Source organism: Nestor notabilis, unplaced genomic scaffold (genome assembly GCF_000696875.1).
Source record: "Nestor notabilis isolate BGI_N333 unplaced genomic scaffold, ASM69687v1 scaffold10087, whole genome shotgun sequence".
Classification (NCBI taxonomy): Eukaryota; Metazoa; Chordata; class Aves; order Psittaciformes; family Psittacidae; genus Nestor; species Nestor notabilis.
This window is the reverse complement of record NW_009936908.1, coordinates 668-20,641: the sequence shown is the minus strand read 5'-3', so window position 1 is coordinate 20,641 and position 19,974 is coordinate 668. Positions and strand designations below refer to the sequence as shown.

Below are 19,974 nucleotides of genomic sequence, written 5' to 3'. Positions count from 1 at the left end.
AGGACAACCAGGGCCAACGCTACACAGACAGACTCTAGCACACAACTAACAATGTTACAAGCGTGGTGGGCATCTTACCAGCCCCAGTGGAAGTTTTGCCATTGATTTATGTGAATTCTCCCCTAGTTTTAGGTAATAATCATTGGTTTCTTAATTTAGGGACAGAGACTCCCTTTGTTCTTATATACTTGATTTCATGTTAGACTAATTATGAGAAAAAAGCAAAGACATGAAACAACTCTCTCTGATCCCAGGACTCAATCCTGTAAAGCCTTACTCAAGTCAGCAATACCATCAGCTTCAATGAGAAGACACAGGCCGGAAAAGCAGCCTTAATTTGCACAGTTGCCACCTTATACATGAAGCCCAGGCACAAGGGGAAATAACAACCCCACCGCCACCCTGTGTCGATGGAAGCCAATCTCCTGGCGATGCATCAGTAACATTGCAATAAACTGTTTCCTTTATGTCTGTTTGTTAAAGCCAAACACAGTACTTTCTTACCATTTTTGCAGACAGGACAACACTGTTCTGGTTCATAGACTGGGTTGACACACTCGGGAACTGCGCAGTCTGCTACAACACAGTGAACTTCATTGCTGGGCTCGCAGCGACACCATTCGCATGGCGAGGGCTAGGAACAAATCTAAAATTAGCCTATTTCCTCCTGTAGCTCACAAGTTTGCAACATTTCTATCTTGCCATAAGATAAACACATTAGCGTTCAATACCTCTTGACTGCATTCATTTATCATGGGTAATACAAATTAACCTATAGGACAAAATAGCAACATCTGAAATAGGCAACTGGAACACCAGAGAAACCAGCGAGCAAGATACATGTTTTCCCAGAGCAGGTGTGGGATGTTTTAGCTTTCATGAGACCTTAGGTTCCTTTGTCAAAAAGACTGAGCTGAAACCACTAGGTTGTACCTCTGCTCTAACTCATCTGTTGTTATCTTACACATTTGGCTGGGAGCACAGCAGGATTTTTGGAAGATCATGAGTGGTGGTTCATCCCAGGAAGGGAGGACAGGGCAATTTTCCACATCATAGAATCATAGAACGCTTCGGGTTGGAAAGGACCTTAAGATCATTCAGTTCCAGGCAGGGACACCTTCCATTAGACAAGGTTGCTCCAGCCCCATCCAACCCTTAAACACTTCCAGGGATGGGGCATACTCATACTCATATCCCATGTAGACCACCACTGACAGCAAACCCCAAGCTTGTTGGAACGGTGCTGCTGGGGTGGCCTGTCCGTTCCCCAGCCTCTCAATGTGCTTACGCTCCCACTCTTTAGAGCAGAGGATAATAGTGTTGTTCTTGGAGGGGAAAAATCATTTTATTCTGTGTTTGTGCAGTACCTGTATCAGGGGTCTGTAAGCACTCCCATAACATAACCATTAAATCTGGTCCTGGCCCCAGTCGTGCCTGTTTCAACAGGGTTTGTGAGCAACTGCCTCACACAGAATATGCAAATAATTAAGAGCTTGAATAATTCTGCTGAAGTCAGGGAGTTCTGGATTAAAACATACAGCTAAATGGTTCTGTTTCAGCTCCACCAATTCAAACAGGAATCTCTATCCACCTCTGAATAATAGAGTTGTCACACTCTCACCCTTTGAAAAGTTACGGAAATCTGTTGAAAAATTGAAAGGTCAGTTTGTTAAGGTTCACAGTGTCCTACGTGTGTGCAAGTGTGATGAAAGGATGACAACAGAGCTGAGAAAGGAGAATAAGAGGAGAATCTGAAAGGAAAATCACTTCCTTTCAGTACCTGTACATTCAATATGCAATTCCCAGTTCCTCAGCAATGGTAGATCGATCACTGACACTTAATGTTAGTGATAAAGAAAATGCGGGTATTGGAAAAAATAATCTGTTTTCTGTTGCATTGATGGGAATCTGCAGAAATGAGAATTCCTCCATATATATTAAAATAAAGAGATGCAAAGGAAAGGAGGGTTCACCCCCATGTGTTTCATACCCCAGTGATGGGTCACTCATTTCTACGAGACACATACAACATGTGAACCCTGGTTCTGGCAGGTAAAAAGCTTTTCAGTTCACCTCTAAGAAGCTCCATATGTCTTGAGTCAAATAATTTATTCCCAGGAAATTCATTTCTACCTTAAAATGCACTAATTGAAGCTCCTCTTGCTTTGTCTCAGTGTCTGCAGTCTATAATTCCCATCACCCCTCATTTGCTCACAGCTTTGGCAATTTAGATAAAATCAGCACTCCTCAAGCAAGGGAAGAAGTCTGTGGAGGTGGAATTCCTCTCTCTAATTATCTTTCCTCATTCAATCCTGCTTTGATTTCTGTCTGAAGCACCAGGAATCTAAATTCACTTGACTGACATTTCTTATTCAAGGCTATTTAATAAGAAGAAGTAATACAGAAGAAAATAGAACTATTTGCTGAGGGATCAATAAGAAAATTGCTGCTTTGTTTTTACTCATTTTAATCGCTAATTATATGGAGCTGTAGAACTAGATCTTGTGATTTGTGCAGGCTTTCACTGATGTATCCTTCAGGACATGTCCCCATCTTCACTACTACAGTGGCTGCAATGCTAAGAAATACATGATGCATTTCCAGGACTAGAGCCCATCTATGGCTTAAAGATGATCAGCACAAGTAGAAGATGCCCCTGAACGACTCTACAACTGAGTAAATGAGACATGACATTCACATCTTTTGTTTTTGCGTTGTTGGTGTAACCTGAAAATGACGCTGTAATAGACCATGATGTTGCTTGACACTGAAAGCAGCTTTTCAAGACGGAAGAACTGCACACAACTGAAGAAGGAAAGCATAGCTCGGTGGTACAAGCAATAAGCAGCACACAAAAAGTCTGCTTTGGCAGAACAAAAGACTCCTCTCAGCCACTTCCTCTTCCCTACCTTACCAAGGTCAAGCTACTTGGTCTTGCCTCCAGTATCTTCCTCTATCTGACCATTCTGTTCACTTGCCATCCAGTGTCCTTTACTTTAGGTAAGAGGGCTCTTACCTAGCCCTCACCTCCATGGGCAACTCCAGCATTCCTGACCACTTAGTTTATGAATGTCTCAGATGTGCAAACCCCTGCCCTTTTCAAAAGGACTTTACCCCGAGCACACTGATTGAGCATCTTCTTACCGTGGGGTCAGCTATTAATTTCCCTGTAGCTACCCTTCTTGTGGAACACTTATGGGACACTGGCCAAAAAAGTCCTCTATTTATTTATGTAAGCAGTAGGTAGACCGAGCAGCAAAGGAATCGGTTTGGAACCAGTGAAAGGTGTCCTGAAGTTTTGTTTCCTGATTCCTTATTTAAACACTTATCCCCCATGGAAGAGGGGTGGTTTACACTTTTGTAGCCACTGAAGTTCAAACCCCAGGTGACACCAGTTCCTGAGAAGAAACTCTCATCCCCACTGAAAACCCAGGTTGAAAAAACACGGAGGGTTTCTGCAGTGTGAAGGAGAGAGGACACAGAGGCTATGCCATTCCCACACAGACAGTGCCAACGCTTTACTGGTGTCTCTTAAACTGATATTCTGGAAGAAGTGTTAAGATTAAAAGATCATAAAAGGCTTGGACCATAAGATGATTTATTCACTCCACCTGTCCAAGGCAGAGTAATCTCTGAGAAGACTCTCTCGGGAAGAATTTGTTAGGAAGGATTTCAAGAGATGTTGGTGCAGAGACATTCCTCTCACCATTATCCTAAGGAAAGGATGTTCACAGTGCCCAGCCATAACATGGATACATATCCACACAATTGCATGGTCTCTTACTGTTCAAGGTATATTTTAAGAAATAGACCTATCATTAAAACCTGAGGAGCAAACCAGGCCCTTTTGTACAATGTATGAGTACAGCATTTTGACTTGGGAAAACTGGTGCAAAGCACCTGAAATTCTTTTACCCAATTTTTACTTACAACAGGAATGAGAGCACTAACTCTCAGAACTAGTGAGGAAATACATTCTTTGATGTTGTTTTCAGTGTAGGGGCCTATTGTGGTTAAGTTGGTGGGAAGCAGATGTGGCCAACATCTAACCACCATTCAAAGGCTTTTGAGGGCAGACGAAATGAGACACAGAGCAAAAAGGACCTTCTCAGTCTCACCACTGACGCTGATTCACCTCTCCTTTGGTCAGCTGCTTCAAAGAGACCAAAATAAGCACAAGGATGTGGACCCTGAACACCTCTGTTTATAGCCACACCTAACATCACAGCCCAGCTTCTATTTCTCTTCTGTACTATTGATCTCAAGGAGGACTGTGACCCCAGGTTTGGCTGGGAGTTCAGGTTCATTCCCTGCTTCTACCAGGGAATGGCCCCATCCTGCACAGGGGGGTGGCCAGAGGAAGGAGTCAGGACTCAATTGGTTGCATGGATGGAAAACCTTAGTCTCAGATGCTGTCAAATGGGAAACATCTGCAATCAGCAGAGTTTGTTAACGAAGAAAGAAGGAAGGAAAATTAAAACAGAGAATAGAGAATACGCATGGCTAATAAAGATTTTATGTGCATGAACACATAATGATAAACCTGACGGATGATATAAACAAACAAACAAACAAAAAAGGCAGCAAAGGAAACAGAATGAAAAACAAGATACACCCTGAACAGGGGAAATGAGGAAGCCAGACAAGATGTGGGTACCGTATCTCCTAATCTCCACCTTCGCTCCCACACAAGCTCCCCCCCCTTCTTACCCTCTTTCTGAAGCAAATGCCAGCACATGTAGGAATTATGATTGCTAATATCATCCAGCTACTCTTCACAGTGACAAGGGAATCCCTCTCTTATGGTGTTGGGCACTAGGTGGGTCCTCCTTCAGTCAGCTACTAGGTTTCACAGAACCACAGAAATACCATAGCTCTGAGAGGTCTACACTTGATGGCTTCAGCAGAACCTCAAGTCACCCAAGATGGACTGCTGGACAGATAGAGGAATCCTATGATCAAACAATTCTTCAGGAAAATAGCCTAAAAACCTCATTCTTTCGTTCTACCACGGAGAGGTGGAGAAAAGAAACTGGAAAATTGAATTGAAAACTCAGATTCAAAATGTACTTTCATGCTTTTCTACAGCTGAAGAGATCTGAATCAAGCACTTCTTTAGACCAAGGCAGCTAGTACAATCATACAAATAACTGATACACATAACTTCAAGTTTTTAGGCAAGATCTTGCAAGAAGCTTACTGCATCTGAGCCACCTCATTTGTCACAGAAATCCTCTTGTCCCTAACACTAAACTTGACCCTTAGCTTCCATAACTACAGTACCCTATGTCACCAGTCGGTTGCCCCAAACATGTGCCAGACTTCTATAACATGTAGATTGCCTTGCAAAAGCTTATTACTGAGTAGTAAGTATTCTCCTTGAGTGAATGGAGGAAGCATATATATATATATTTATATATAAAAAGACCACATTATACTGCAGCTCTCCTCCTGCCTGCCTCCGATAAGGATTTCTCTGCCTACATGTCTACTTGTCACTCTTAGCTGCTTCTACACAAACATCTCTAGAGAGGTGGAAAGGGAGTGATTTACCTAAGACAAACAAAAAGCTCTGAAGATGACATGTGACTGATACTTTTTCTTTACCTGTTTGTTCTGTCAATCAGAAGCAATTTTCTTCAGTTTTCACTCTGCTGTCACATTCACAAGGCTAACTGCTGTTTCCAAGCTCACTCATTTCATTCCCATATGTGGGGTGTCACCCAGCTCAGAAGAGATCTCAGACCAAGTTTTAAGGCTGCAGTCTCCTGCGATCAGCTGTGATTAATCCAGTTGGCTTCTCTCGGACTTGGGGTTTGAGGCTCATACTGCTCCAGGAGCTGGGAAAATGGTGCCTACTTTCCAAACAGCCTTCTGAGAGCAAAGTGCTACTTCGCACCTAAATATTTCAAGAGCTGCTGGATCTTGTGTAGTTAAACCAGACTATACACACAGACCTGTAACTCCTTCAGACTTCCCACTATGTATTTAGATGCCAGCTCCCAGTTTCCTCCAGGCATGTTTAGCACAGCCACTTCCTGAGACTTGGGACCTCTACTCACCTTTCAAGAGGAGACTGAATTGTGTGGTACTTTCTTCGTACCTGAGTTGTCAGCCTCATGGAAGAATGTTTACATCTTTGCTGGAGCTAGCATCCAGGCTGCTCAACAGCCCTGTAGTCATATATTCTGAGATCCAGTTAGCAGAATTTATTGGGCTGCTCTCTTCCCTCTCCTTTCTATACTCTCCAGTTAAGCCTGAAGAGGGTGTTTGTATAAGAATGCCCCAAAATCCCACACTCAAAGACCTTATCCCATTGACAAGGTCCTATGAAGTGGTCACTTAAGGACCATGTCCTCATGCTGTTCGACTACCGCACAATAGCCCTTTATCAATTATACACAGCTACTAGCAAACAACTACAGAGCAATACACACTTTACAAATATTGTATCACTAATACTTGACATTTCTTCTGTGGAAGGGAATAGTAAAGCTTCATTGTAAGTGCTTACAACCATCTAATCATGTTACAATAGACACAGTAGAAGACAATCTAAGTATTTCTGCTGAATTGAACAGACCTGCTATTGGGGCCTGTGATGTTTTTCACAGTCAAAACAGGTATTTACAATGTGGGCAGATCAACCGGAGAAATCTGCCTGGTTGACTGGAATTTGAAGTGATGTATAACCAGTACATTAAGCCTGTGGGTATGCTTTCTGAGCCCCATGGAAACTCAAGGAGCCATCATACCAAAGCAAATGCAGAGCAGACACCAGGGCTCTTGATATCACTGCAAACCTTCCATCAGCATGTTAGCTCCCATCTCCTTTAAATGAGATGCCATCATCTCCATCTCTACTGATGTCAAGGTGGTTTTGAATGCAATGGATCTAACCTGGTACTTCTGCACACACTTGCCTTAGATTCAGATTCACCAGCTGTATCCACATGCATGTTCTTCCTACGTGTCCCCAGGGCGGACTGGATGTGTCCCATCCCCTGCCAGCGCTGGACTCCAAGGGAAGGAAAGCTAAACACCATCACTGGTGACAGTCTCTCCATCTCTTAGTTTTCAAGAGACTGCGTGCCAGCACTCATACGGATAATCACAGTCAGCCTCCCCTCTCAGAGAGGCTCAACTGGGAGCATCCTGCTCTATACAGAGAAAACATTGGGAAAAGCAAAGCCATGTAAAGTGAAGTCTGTCAAATTGGGCACTTACATCTTAAGAGTAGCTGTAACTTTTAATGACACTAAGGACAATGGCAATTCTGATGGAAATGATTTTTGTAGCTAAAGTTTCAGGTGGTGAATTTATTGGCAGGAAGCAAAAGAGGGAAGAAAGCTAAAAAGGACCTGATGAATAAAATGGGAGGCAAAAACGGTTTCCACATTATGGCTGAGGTGGAAGTCATAAACCAAAGGAGATGAATAAAAAAGAAACCAGGATAGCATTCATCAAAGATATTCCTGGAGTCAAAATTAGAATCATTTTCATTGTTACTGAAATTGCCTGTGATCTCAGCCAGATTAGCAAGAGATTGCAGGGAAGTTCAGGGAAAGCTTTCAACTGAGAAATTCTGCAGGTGCCAAACTGCGGAGAGCGGGTTAGCTAGTGAGTCCCACCTCATGAGGAGACTGACATCAGCTCATTTCTCTTCTGGGCTGCTCACTTTGCTATTAACAGTGCATAAATAACCATCTACATTGTGTTAAAAGCTTGGTAAATGGCTCTGGTTTTTGTATGTTCGTATGTGTGCCAATACAAGAACTTGCACAGGGCAAAAATTTCACTCATTTTTGTCATTTACTTAAAACACAAGTCATCCATCCAGCTAGTGGAGACACAGCATCAATTATGCTACAGGAACTGTAATGACTTGGGTTTTCCATAGGTGGAAAGTTGCCCAAATAAATGATCTGGTGAGTGATTATAGACAAGTGCAGTCACTGGGAACGCCACCAGGTTGCAAATGATTTTGCAACAGGAAAAAACTACCAAGTCATTAGATAATTTATTTGCAGTGAAAAACTGGAGCTGTATCCTACTTACATGGAGCACTAGCAATACAAATGAACTGTGCCATACCCAAAACTGAAAAATGCTTGCACCATCCTGCAGATCAGCTGAAACAAGAACCTGGCTTCCAAGTGGATGCTGAGATCCCATTTCTAAGGGAGCTCCCAACATGCACACAAACATTGCTTATGTAAGACCGAAATGAAATGACAAATCTCTCACTTGATGGAAAGGATGAGAGAGACACAAATACATTACTGAAAGCCTTTTCTATAAATGGTGACTCCCTCCTATACTCAAAGCAGCCCCACCACAGGGAGGCTGAAGACTTCCCTATTTTCTTAGCCCACAGATGCTGCAGCTCTCCAACCAAAGCTTGATTTTAGTTACCCCTAACTGCTGCTTGTCTTTTCACAGGTACCAGAGTCTTTCCAGCAGGCTGGTGACCAGGCTTGGATTCTGCAGATGGAAAGGTATAAAGATGCTGTAATCTCCCGCAGTCATGTATCCCTCTCCTCCCCTCAGCTCCAGACCATGCCTGTCCATACCTGGAAACAAAATGATTCCTGCCACCCTTTTGTAGAAACTCCTGGGGAGCTACTACAGATCAGTAAGCCAGATGAGGGAGAGAAGCACAGATGTGCCTCACCATGGGTATTCTGGGCCCACATCTGATGATTCAGGACTGTGATGGCAGTAAGAGCTTTGTACTCGTGTATTTGCTGCTACGTGCCACACAACTTGATGGGTTTAAAAGGCTTCTGGAACCATTTCTGGATCTGGAGAGTGACTCTTCCATTAGCTGATGAGAGAGAGAGAGAACCTTGAGCCGAGCCCTGGCCCTTTTTCCACAGGAGCTGTGTATCTGCAGTCTCGTGGTTGCTCTTCTCTCCTGAGAGCAGCAGTGGAGCTCTCTCTAACAACATGACATTGCACTTCTTTCATCAGAACACTCTCTTTGTTTTGATATATGTCTCACTCCTTACAATAGTTGCACCTCACCTACCCTGGGGCTGAGGGGACTGGAGTTCTCTATTACTTTGGTGATAATTTTTATGACTCTATTTCAGATAGTTTTCTAGTTCAGACATGCCCAGTGCACAGGGAACAGAACTCCTTTTGAAAGGGTAGGGATGTGACAGATGGGACTGTGGCTCCAATGTGCAGCAATGAACAGCCCTGTTTGGACACAGACAAAATGTTTGTGTGTGCTTCACATTTGTTAAGCTCCTTTTAGTATCAATAGAGAAAGTGAGCCCAGCTGGCAGCTTCGGCTGATGGTTGCTGGGCCGAACTGAAGGCAATCTTTAGAGTCAGCCTGCTTTGTCTGAAGACAAGCTCCGTGTCCCTACACAGCTCAGGCAGCTGGGAATGATCACCCTGGTGCATGGGTGACCCCCCCTGGTAGTGGCAGTCAAAAGCAGGCGTGAGCTCCTCTTGCTGCATGCACCACACTGTAGGTTTCAGCGCTGTATCGCACTCTGCCTCAGCGCTTCACACAGTTCTGCACCTTTAGTGCCCTAAGGGAAGCCAGTCCCATGCCCCTGGTACTGCAGTGGGAGCTCCTGCGTCCTACTGGCACACCAATATGCTCCCTCCTTCCCCCCAAAGGAGCAGCTCCTTCCTGGATGCTTTGCTCTTGCTCACCTCTGCTGAGCTCAGGATTTCCTCCAGCATGGGAGCTGGAGACAAGATCTCATTGCTGATCTCCATTAACATGCTCTGTTGTTGCCTCACCTTTATCTCCTCCCTAAGAAAGACATGTTGGCTGAACCCGAGTCTATGTCTGACGAGTATTTAGGAGCTGACTTGCTTTTTTCCTTTACATTGCTGAGCATAAAGGAGCTCAGGGGTGCTGAGCATCTACACATACACCCCCTTTTCCTTTGCTGTCTTCAGGCCCTGCTTCAAAGCACTGTCCTGCCTAGGAATGATGTGTGGTTGTACCAGTGGGTCAACATCACGTATCTGACTGGGTGAGGAGTGCTTCTGGTTTCCTTTGCTCCTGGGCTTCCACACCAGTCCTGTTTTCAGTACATGTTGAGAGCTGGGAGAGGGGCAAACACATCACATCGAACTCTGACTTGTTCCTGGTTGCTTTTTCTCTCTCATTCTCTATTATCTGTACTTTTTTGAAAGCGCAGCCTAAGTCTTTATTTTCTGGCAGCTGGCAAGGCAGATTAGGCTTCATGGGAGCTCCCCTGGGCAAATTCTTATCACAGGTCAGCATTATGGAAACTACATAAAGGAGCATCTAAGTGGTACCAAACTTCACACCAGTGTAATATCCTCATGGGCCACTTGTGATCCACGAGGCTGCAGCAGTTCATAGCAGTGGAGAACCTGCCCCACAGAATAAAGCAGCTCTTTAACAGATGGCACCATGCCTGTCCCTTGTATCCAGTTCCCATTGCTTAAACCCTCAGAAGGGAAGCCAGCGTTGTCCAGGAGGTTTCTGTCCCTCAGGGGACGTTACCACATTTGGTTATGAGCACAACCTGGGAAGGATGTGAAATGAAAACAGGTTTGAAGAGGTTACGTGTGATGAGAGAATACACTGGAGTCTGCTAACACAGGGAGTACCCTCGTAAAGTTTTCCTGCCTGGGACGACCAGTTAACAGACTGCAAGATTCCCTGCTTTGAGGAGCTGCTTCAAGCCCTAACGCTCCTCCAAGCTTACCCATTTTATTATAATTCCCAAAGAACTACCTCTGAACTGCAACACAGAATGAAGAGTAAGGAAGCCTCATGCTACCTGTATTTTTATTTTGCAGCTAGACTGAGCATTGTCACTACATGGCTTATCTAATTATATTCTCAAAACCAGTAACTAGGATAATTAGCTAACTGAGCATTATTTTTAATGAATGCAATTCTGCATAAAGCACACTCCAGCAGCAACAAGCACACACCTGCACTTCCCCGTGCTCTGGTAAGAAATGGGTTTCTAACAAACTTCTCGCCAATGACCTGTCAGCATTTCAGTGGCTGAAATTTTTCACAATCACAAGCTGATTGTGGACCTCAAACCCACTAGCCCTACAGAAACACCTTGAGTGACAGACATGGACATAGGTTGGGAGAGCCAAGGGATGACCGCTTCTCCCCTTGGTCCCACTGAGCATTGTCTGGCACAATAATAAAGCCTCAGACTCGATTTTACCACTCCTGGAAGGAGCTGGTAACAGTTACATGTCCTACACATCCTATTTTCTTCACAGAGCTTCTTCTCAGCTGTGCAGAGGTATCTCCTCTCTTTCAGCAGCTCCGTGGACAGCCCCCAGTTCTGGAAGCAAGCAGAGCTGATGAGCTATTTCCTGAAGCCAGTCACAGCTTTGGAGAAACAAATGTTGGGCACAGGTTAATTCCTGTGTCATATTTACTGGAAAAATGCCAACCCCTTGGGCTTGCACATGCAGGCCAAATTCTGCACTGCTCTCCTGCACCAGTGCACTGTAATTAAAACATGGGAGCTTGTGCTGAGTTCCTGGTGATTTTGAATCATGCTGATGCACAAGTTTTGGGTCTCATCTATTTCAATGGGAAGCTCTGAGACAGTGTGTGTGTAGCACAGCTGGCACCACTGAGCTCTGAGCTTTTGGGGCTTCTGTGCATTACTGTGATCTGGGGAAAAAAACAGCATGGAATCCTGGTAGCAAAATTCTGAATACAGCCCATCTTCTTTCCCTTATCGTAATAATATACCTGTGCATAATGTAATATATATGTTAAAGAGTCAGTAGCTAAGTACTTAACATAATTTAAGAAACAGGTATCACTATAGATCAATATGTGACATGCATATCTATTTTAGTATGTTTTCTTGGTACAAATTATGACAGAAATACAGTAAGTCAGTAATTTCAGATTCCTTTGCATAGACATTGTCACTGTAATTTTGCCAGGAGGGAGATAATAAATCATACTTTTCCATCTGACTGATGTTCTGTTTCCCCTGTCTGATTTCAATGACTGTGCACTATCTTCAGAGCTGGCATTGTTCATGGCTCCTTTTATTAAAGCACAGGCACGTTATTGAAATTTCTTTTGTATTATGATTTTCTAGCCGTACGTGAAATTGCAGTACACACAAGGAGAAGAAGAAGAAAAAAAGAAGCCCCATTAGTTTGAGTCATAGTAGAAAAAAAATCTGCTGCACATATCTTGGAGAGAAAAATGCCTGTATTAAAATACCCATGCTGGCTTGGGATAGTAATCTGTTGCTTGAGTGAAGCTCTATCTAAAAACTACTAGTGATATGGATGACTGGTTTAGTGTACTACCAAAAGGTTTTAATAATGCTAGTTCTTGCAGTGATGAACTTTCCCATGATTTGAGCACTTTGCAAGATTCAGCAAAGTCAACCCTGCTATAATAGAGGAGAAAACTCAGTGAAGAACCTTCCTTTTCTCCCCATTTTTGTTTCTCTAGTAGCCTAATGAAGCTTCTCAGATTTAAGGTGCCCTATCTCTGTTCTCTCATGCTGATGCAAACTACAGCATCCACAGTCCAAACCTGCAGCTGGACAGCTGGACAGGGCTGAAGGGCTCTCAGAGCAGCCACTGCACCACCCCAGCCAACAGATGGTTGCACACTTCTCCCAATCACCTTCCCTTTCAACCCAGGGCTGCAACAAACTCGTTTTCCCCCTAGCAGCATCATCCCATCAGCAATGCTCCGAGAATGTCCCAAGTGTTTAATTCATATTTGATAAGGCTGCACTCCCAAGCTGGGTAACAAGTGGTCAGAGCCAGGCTGTAGTTTGCACCACTTAATTTCTATTTCTGGCATGGTTCTCTGGGTGGGGAATCACTTTTTGATTTCATTGCCTCCTTTTCTCCAGCGGCAGAATGGACACACTGCATTTCAGGGACTGAGAGATGCTGAGATAGCAGCTGTATACACTCCTCCGTGTGCTAATGCCTTTTGATGAGAGGTCTTACTTTGTTAAGTTATATTGAGATAATTGCATTAATAAAACATTTTTAAAGAGCATTAACAAAGGAGAAGGAGGTGCCACTGTTCTGAAGTAACAGTTTCTATAATGAGCTGAGAATTAGTATATGATAATGCTATTTATTTTGGATTCTGATTAGACCCCAAGATCCCTGCTAGAGCTGTGATCCCTACTGTGCAAAGTGCTGCTCAAGAAGACATAAAGTCAGCTAGATACAGAAGCCCTAGCTGAAGGATTACAGATGATTTGTGGACAAAACAAAGCAATGAACTTAAGATATACTGGCAGGAAACATGGGAAAGAAATATAAAGTATAACTCCAGCAGTGAAATCCTGGATCTTTTCAAGTCGCTGGAGATTCTGCCCTAGAATGAAGCTAAAATTCCTTCTTTCCTGTTTTGTTTGGGATTGTTTTTCACAGAGGAGAGGCCTTCCCAGGAGCAAGATTTGTTCTCCCACCCTCTACACTTCTACTTTATGCAAGGGACAAACATTTGGGCACCATTTAGGGACTTTTTGAGTGAATATGGGTTTGGGAGCAGTGAAGGTAGAAGGGGAGAGGAAAAGGAAGTGCAGAAGTCATTGGGAAGGGAAGACTGATGAAAGGCAGCAGCAGGGGTTAGGCACTGGCAGAGCCAATGGCTGGAAGAAATTGCAGCTCTGTGCTTGGCAGAAAGCAAGGTGGCCACTGAAGAGCACCCAAAAAATGTCTTTAATGTTCAGAGCTGTTTCCAAGCTCAAGTTTACAACTACAGGTTGAAGCTCTCTTCTCTCCTGAATATTACCAGGAAGGCCAAGTTGTGATGCCAAAACCTCTTGTGTTACCACCCGAAGGATAACACACCCAATGTCCTGCCAGGCACAGGGAGGTATTTTAATGCCTAGAAAATTTCTGCCATTGACTTCAAGAAGGATGGCATCATGCTACCAAACCCCATGTCACCGGGACTTGCTCTCCTGAAGGGACAGGGAGCAGTTCCTGCCTGTAGGGCCTCAAATGAAGAGACCTTTTCAAGATGTTAGCTTGACAATCTCTTGTGAACTCATCATTAACTTCCTAGTAGGGTATTTTGCTACAAATTCACACAGGTCCATAGAAAATTACTCTGGATATGCCCGTATTGGGTGGTGAGAGATCTGGGAAGTTCAGAAGTGATTATGGACTCTTCCAACTAACAGCCTAATCTTAGAATCATAGAATAGTTAGGGTTGGAAAGGACCTTAAGATCATCGAGTTTCAAACCCCCTGCCATGGGCAGGGACACCTCACATTAGACCACGTCACTCAAGACTCCTCTTCAAACGGCTTCTAACTGTGGCTACAAATACACCTAAACCACACTGTAAACTGCATTTCTCTAACGTGGGTAGATGTGTGCTTTTCTGCCAGCAAGTTATGCAGGAGGGTGAAAACTAATCAGCACTTAGGAAAACTGTTGCCTCACTGACATTTGCACTTCTCCTCCATAAGCTGCCAATGAACATCCATCACGCTGGTGGTACACTGTCTCCTTAAGTTTATATAAGCTGCTGCCTGGCAACATTCATTTAAAACACAACCATGTGGCCTTACAATACCTGAGACTGCCCTTGAGTTGGTATTTGCTTGTTTTCTCTCTCTGGGAAGAAAGGGGAGGGTTAACAACCTTCCTGAAAGATCTCTGCTAGTACAGGTAAGTGTGGAGCACTTGGGACTCAGATCTTAACTGCCAGGACTGAAACCAAAACACAGCTGATGTGTGGGAGAAAAAGCAAGCTGCTAAGTGACCCTGAGACTCCCGGCCAGATCTCCCTGGAGAAAACAGAGAGACTGCCGGAGACTTGCAGCATCCTCCACACCCTCCCTGCAGCCACGTGTCACCCGGTGCTTGCCTCTGAGAGGGACCAGAGGAGATGCAAGAGACCAGATTTGAGGCTGACAAGGAAAGAAGTGGAAAATGAGATAGGAAAGAGATAGATGGATGCCAGTAAAAGCCACCAGACCTCTCCTTTACCCTGCATACTGCTCCACAGTAATAGAAAACCTGAACACTGGTCTACATACTAGACACACTTGAGTCAGATTTAAATTCACACTAATTGGTTTAGATTTACAAGTGAACTTCATTTCAGCATTTCATTTGTACATGATAAGGATTTAGGGGCACAAGCATAAACATTTGGACAGCTGTCTAAATTAGATGGCTTGTTGTTATGTTTTTTGCACTTATGATTTTTATGATGCAAAAAAAATCTAAGGTACAAGACCAATTCACTAGAAGAAAGCTGAATATTCAAGAAATGGGCCTTTACAACTACTACTGTACCCTGAGATAGTCACAGTTACTGTCAGTGTTAAGGAAAAAACGACACATTAAATCGCATTTGGATTTCTCCTAAGCAGAAATCTAGAAACTAGACATGAATATTCTCCTAAATGTAAACCTCTCACAGATTTTTATATCCTACAGAAGAACATTTCCTAGAAATAAATAAATAAATAAATAAATAAATCCTAATTTGTGAAAGATCAGACAGTTGAAATTTCTACAAGATGAGCCAGTCACAGACTCATGGACTGGTTTGGTTTGGAAGGGACTTTAAAGCTCATCCAGTTACAAGGCCCTGCCACAGGCAGGGGCACCTTCCACTAGAGCAGGGTGCTCCAAGCCCCTGTGTCCAACCTGGCCTTGAACACTGCCAGGGATGGGGCAGCCACAGCTTCTCTGGGCACCCTGTGCCAGCGCCTCAGCACCCTCACAGGGAAGAGCTTCTGCCTCACAGAGCTCATCTCAATCTCCCCTCTGGCTCATTAAAGCCAGAGCCTTGCCCTCGCACTACATGCTCCTGTCAAAAGCCCCTCTCCAGATTTCTTATTAGCCCCTTTATGCACTGGAAGCTGCTTTAAGGTCTCCCCAGAGCCTTCTCTTCTCCAGGCTGAATAAGTCCTGGCACACACACAGAAACACACTTGCAAAAGGTTTTTAAGTGGAGGCTAATTTCAGCTGTAACTAAGCAGTGACAAGCACTTCTATGGATGATGATTTGGAACCTACATATTAGAAAAAGTAAATCAAGTGGGTGAAAGCATTATCAGCCCACATAAAACAGTGCCTCCCTTCTAACTGAAAACAGTCTGGGTTTGAGTTAGAATGACTGGAGCAAGCCCCTCTTCAACTTCAGTGTGTGTGGAATGGACTTGAGAAACTTTGCAGACCTTATAAATTCAATAGGATGAGGGAAGAGCAGAGCTCGAAGCCTGTAAAAACTATGAACTCCTCAGAATTTCATCTGTGGAGAGAGCACATGAAAATCTTTGTTCTGCGAAGTAAACAGTCAAATGCTTGGATGCTTCAAAGAGGTAAAGATTTCACCTTCATAGCAGCAGTTTCTTAACCTAGAAGTTCCATCTTTCCTATAGGATTTATATAGTTCACAGTGGCTCCCTTTTTTCCCCTCAAACATCCCTGAAACTGCACATTAATCCTCCGTTGCCTGAATCTCTCCCTCCACTTAGAAGCAAAAAATAATTTCACTCTTTATTCTATGCAAACATATAGATAAAAAAACCCCAAAACACAACAACCAAACAACAAAACCCAAACCATTTCTGCCCTACTCCACAGGGTACTGAGCTCTCAGCAAAACGCATTTCCAGGTCAAAAGCTTGACTGCCAACTAAATTAAGACTGAAGGATCTCACACTAGTACTGGACTGAAGGTTACTCTGTGTGTGAATGGTGTGCCACCATCTACTTTGTGTTTCTCAGAGGATACTGGAATTCCACTTTTCAACCCCCAGGTTTTGAACACGGCAAATGATGAACCAGATTGCTCTAACTCTCTCTAATAGCCTTTCTCCCCTAATTTCTGTTTCTCTATCCTTCAATCCATTATCAAAGTGCAATTATTTCTGTCAGGAAAAGTGATCACTACTTTTGTACATCATTCACATAAAAACGATAGATCCATTATTTTCCCACTGGAATCTCTCTGGAAAGGGTCGTTATACATTTCTCCTTTCTAAAATCTCTCCAGAAAGAGTCCTCATAACTCTCATTTAAGAACCTGACCATGTATCAGAATTGCACCTAGGTGGGACACTTTACCACCAGACAACTCAGCAGTCAAAGTGGGATCACTGAAGCACGACTGTGGGATGAAGCTGGGATAGGCCTTGCTAAGGCAAGAAGAAGCTGTTATTTAAGCACTTCACAGGATGAGCATCTTCACATTCCTCAGCAATGCAGAGAACAGGTTCATCAGGATGGCTCTCAAGGAGATGTTCCTCATATACTTGTTTTGGCTTGCGTCTATGACACTGAACTGTCTTGCCCATTGCCAAAACTGAGCAATTGCAGTTAAAGATGGACAGAAAAAGATGAACATAAACCATACATGATAGAAGGAAGGAACTAAATACTACCTTCACTGAAAATTACAGTATCTGGGAAAAAGGAAATCGAGATCTATGTCACCAAAAGCTTTTGAAGTACACAAACCTCTGTGGAAGTACTTTCATTGTCAGAAAAGAGAATAAACTGGCAAGTGTATAATGAGATCAGCCATACAACCATGAAAAGTTACAGGCTCTTATTAATTACGGAGGCACAAATCTTAAAGCCACGTGACCTGGGAGAACAAACTTGTGTATACCTATTGCCTTTAAAGACCCCGTTCTTCATTGTGAAATGCTATTTTCCTTAAGAGAATTGAAAACATGTAATCAAACTCATTAGAATGAGAGATGCAGGTTGTGTAAAGGGTAATGGGTTTTTGAAAATCTGGTCTTATTTTGAAGATATATTCCAGAAGGATTTCTTTACAACTTTCCTGATAGGAACTCAACCATTACAATTAAACCCCTTACTTCTCATTACTTGAGATGGTCATCTGCCTAGGAATTCATCTTCTGCTATTCAGGACAGATTTATCACAGTTGAACTGACAATACTAAGTATAGCTTGAGATCTACTTACTTGCATTCTCATACAGTTACAAGTAACAACTCTCAGTACCATGCCATCAGATTTTGCTATCCAAACTGGAAAAGAGGTTCTTAGAAAGCACTCAGTACTGGTTTACCATCTCTTTTATCGACCTCATTGGTAGTCCAACTTGATTCATACTATGAGCAAAGAAACAGATAGATTGTCCAGAGTAGCAAATTCAGAGGGCTGGCATTTCACATGGGGGCTTCTGACTGACCATTATCCCTCAGTAAGTGCACATAAGGGGGGAGCTTTTACATTAGCCAGACCTGCATAACAGCTAAAAAGGACTTCAGCTTTAGCATCAATTAATAGCTGTAAGCAAAGAGAGTGCCTTTGAAAATCTCCAACAGAAATACAATTCCTAGAGCAAACTAATAGTAAACACTGAAGAAAGAGATTCATACCTTAAATTCCTCCAAGATTTTGTAATTTTTCCCATGATATTCACAAAAGTTTCTCACTTCTTTGCATTCTGGACAGCATCCGTTGTGTTCCACTTTTGTACACTTTGGGTGGATTTTAGGGCATTCTGGTTGATCACAAACAGGTCCATCCTCAGTACAGACACAGGGACAGTTGGAATGTCCCGGGAAAAAACGTTCTCCCAGTTTGTACACAAAGCCACTGTCATCCACACAGCCCTTCCCTCGGTAGTCATCAAAGATCAGATTGTCATTGCTGGAGGTCTGGTCCCCTTCATCAGCAGGGTAGTCTTCATGATTGATGGCAGCTGGAGTGACCAAAGCAGGGATTACAAAAAGAAGCATCCAGGCATCATGGATATGAAGAGCCATCCCCCTCCTCAGCTTCTCCATGGGATCTCAATGCCAGATGGAAACAGCTGCTTCCATAGGGAGACCAGTGTTGTGGTCTGAAAAAAAATATTTTTAAGCAAGAAAACCCTCAAAATTCTAAGGAATAATGACTTACAAAGGCCATAGTTTCAACCAGCACCCAAAAATACATCAGTGCTTTCAAACTGCACAGATAACCATCACTGTTTCATTCAAATCAAGCCTCTTCTCAATTGTTGCTAAAGAGAATAAAGCATATGAAATACATAAATTAGGCACACATGCCTTTAAGTATGTGCCCACAAAATCTCACAGAATCACCTCATTTTTATTTTCCTCATTTGTGCAGTTCAATTTTCTGATGCACCAGAAACTAAACTAGCTGCCTGAAATTCTGTGGGGATGGGCAGCTCTGATTTCAACCCAAGTTTAAGCACGCTGTGGCTACTGTTCCCCTGCGCTATGTACGGTGCACAGCCCACTTCATTAAACTGAGGTGGGAAACCTGCGTGGAAAATGAGGTAAGCATAATCTATAGGTAGATCTGCCTCCAATACAAAAGATGGTGCTGGGTTATACTTGGCCGACGAGAGATGGAACAGCATGGAATTTTATATACAGCATTTCTGAAGAGGAAAAGGGACTACCTGGGCTACCAACACAGCCCAGCCTGCAGCAGGTACGTACAATCCTGACAGAAGTAAAGATGCAATTCACCTTCTCCATTATTCAGCATGACATTCCCAGTAATTCCCAGAGAGAAATGCAGAGTGCAAGATGTTAAGTGCAACGCATGGAGCCGCTGAAACGTGTTTGCCTGATTAAGCTGGAGCCTTGCTAAAACTTTGGGAGCGATGCAGCATGGTCTGACCCTTGGAGAGCTCTGCTGATGCAGTTGAGCCGAGGAGTGACCCAGAGTGGTAGAGGAACTCTGCACTGCCCCCAAGGGAGACTCATCTCCAGGCAAAGGCTCAGCACGTGTGTCTGTGCACTGTTACAGGCTTCCCATGGTGCCACCTCACTGCCACCAATGCACTGTCCTGCCTGCACACCAAGAGCCAGGGATGCCTCAGCAGCAAAATGGTTTCTGACCTCTCCTAAGAGAGCTGGGCAAAGTATTACAGGAAACTTTCACATGAGATGAAATACTGGCACTACGTGAATTGAGGAACGCTGGGGGTAGCTACTGGCACAGACCAAAAACGGACTGGTTGGAAGTGTGGC

The 19,974-nt window shown here is 43.5% G+C and overlaps 1 protein-coding gene across 1 annotated transcript; it reads right to left on the bottom strand.

Annotated features, from left to right (window-relative positions):
* Positions 1-504: 504 nt before the first annotated feature.
* VWC2L (von Willebrand factor C domain containing protein 2-like) lies at positions 505-18,771 on the bottom strand (the record flags this gene model as incomplete). Its single annotated transcript, XM_010018577.1, has 2 exons — positions 18,361-18,771; positions 505-634 (listed from the first exon to the last, which is right to left on the bottom strand). Coding segments are annotated over exons 1-2 (541 nt in total), but the record flags the coding sequence as incomplete, so codon positions are not given.
* Positions 18,772-19,974: the final 1,203 nt, after the last annotated feature.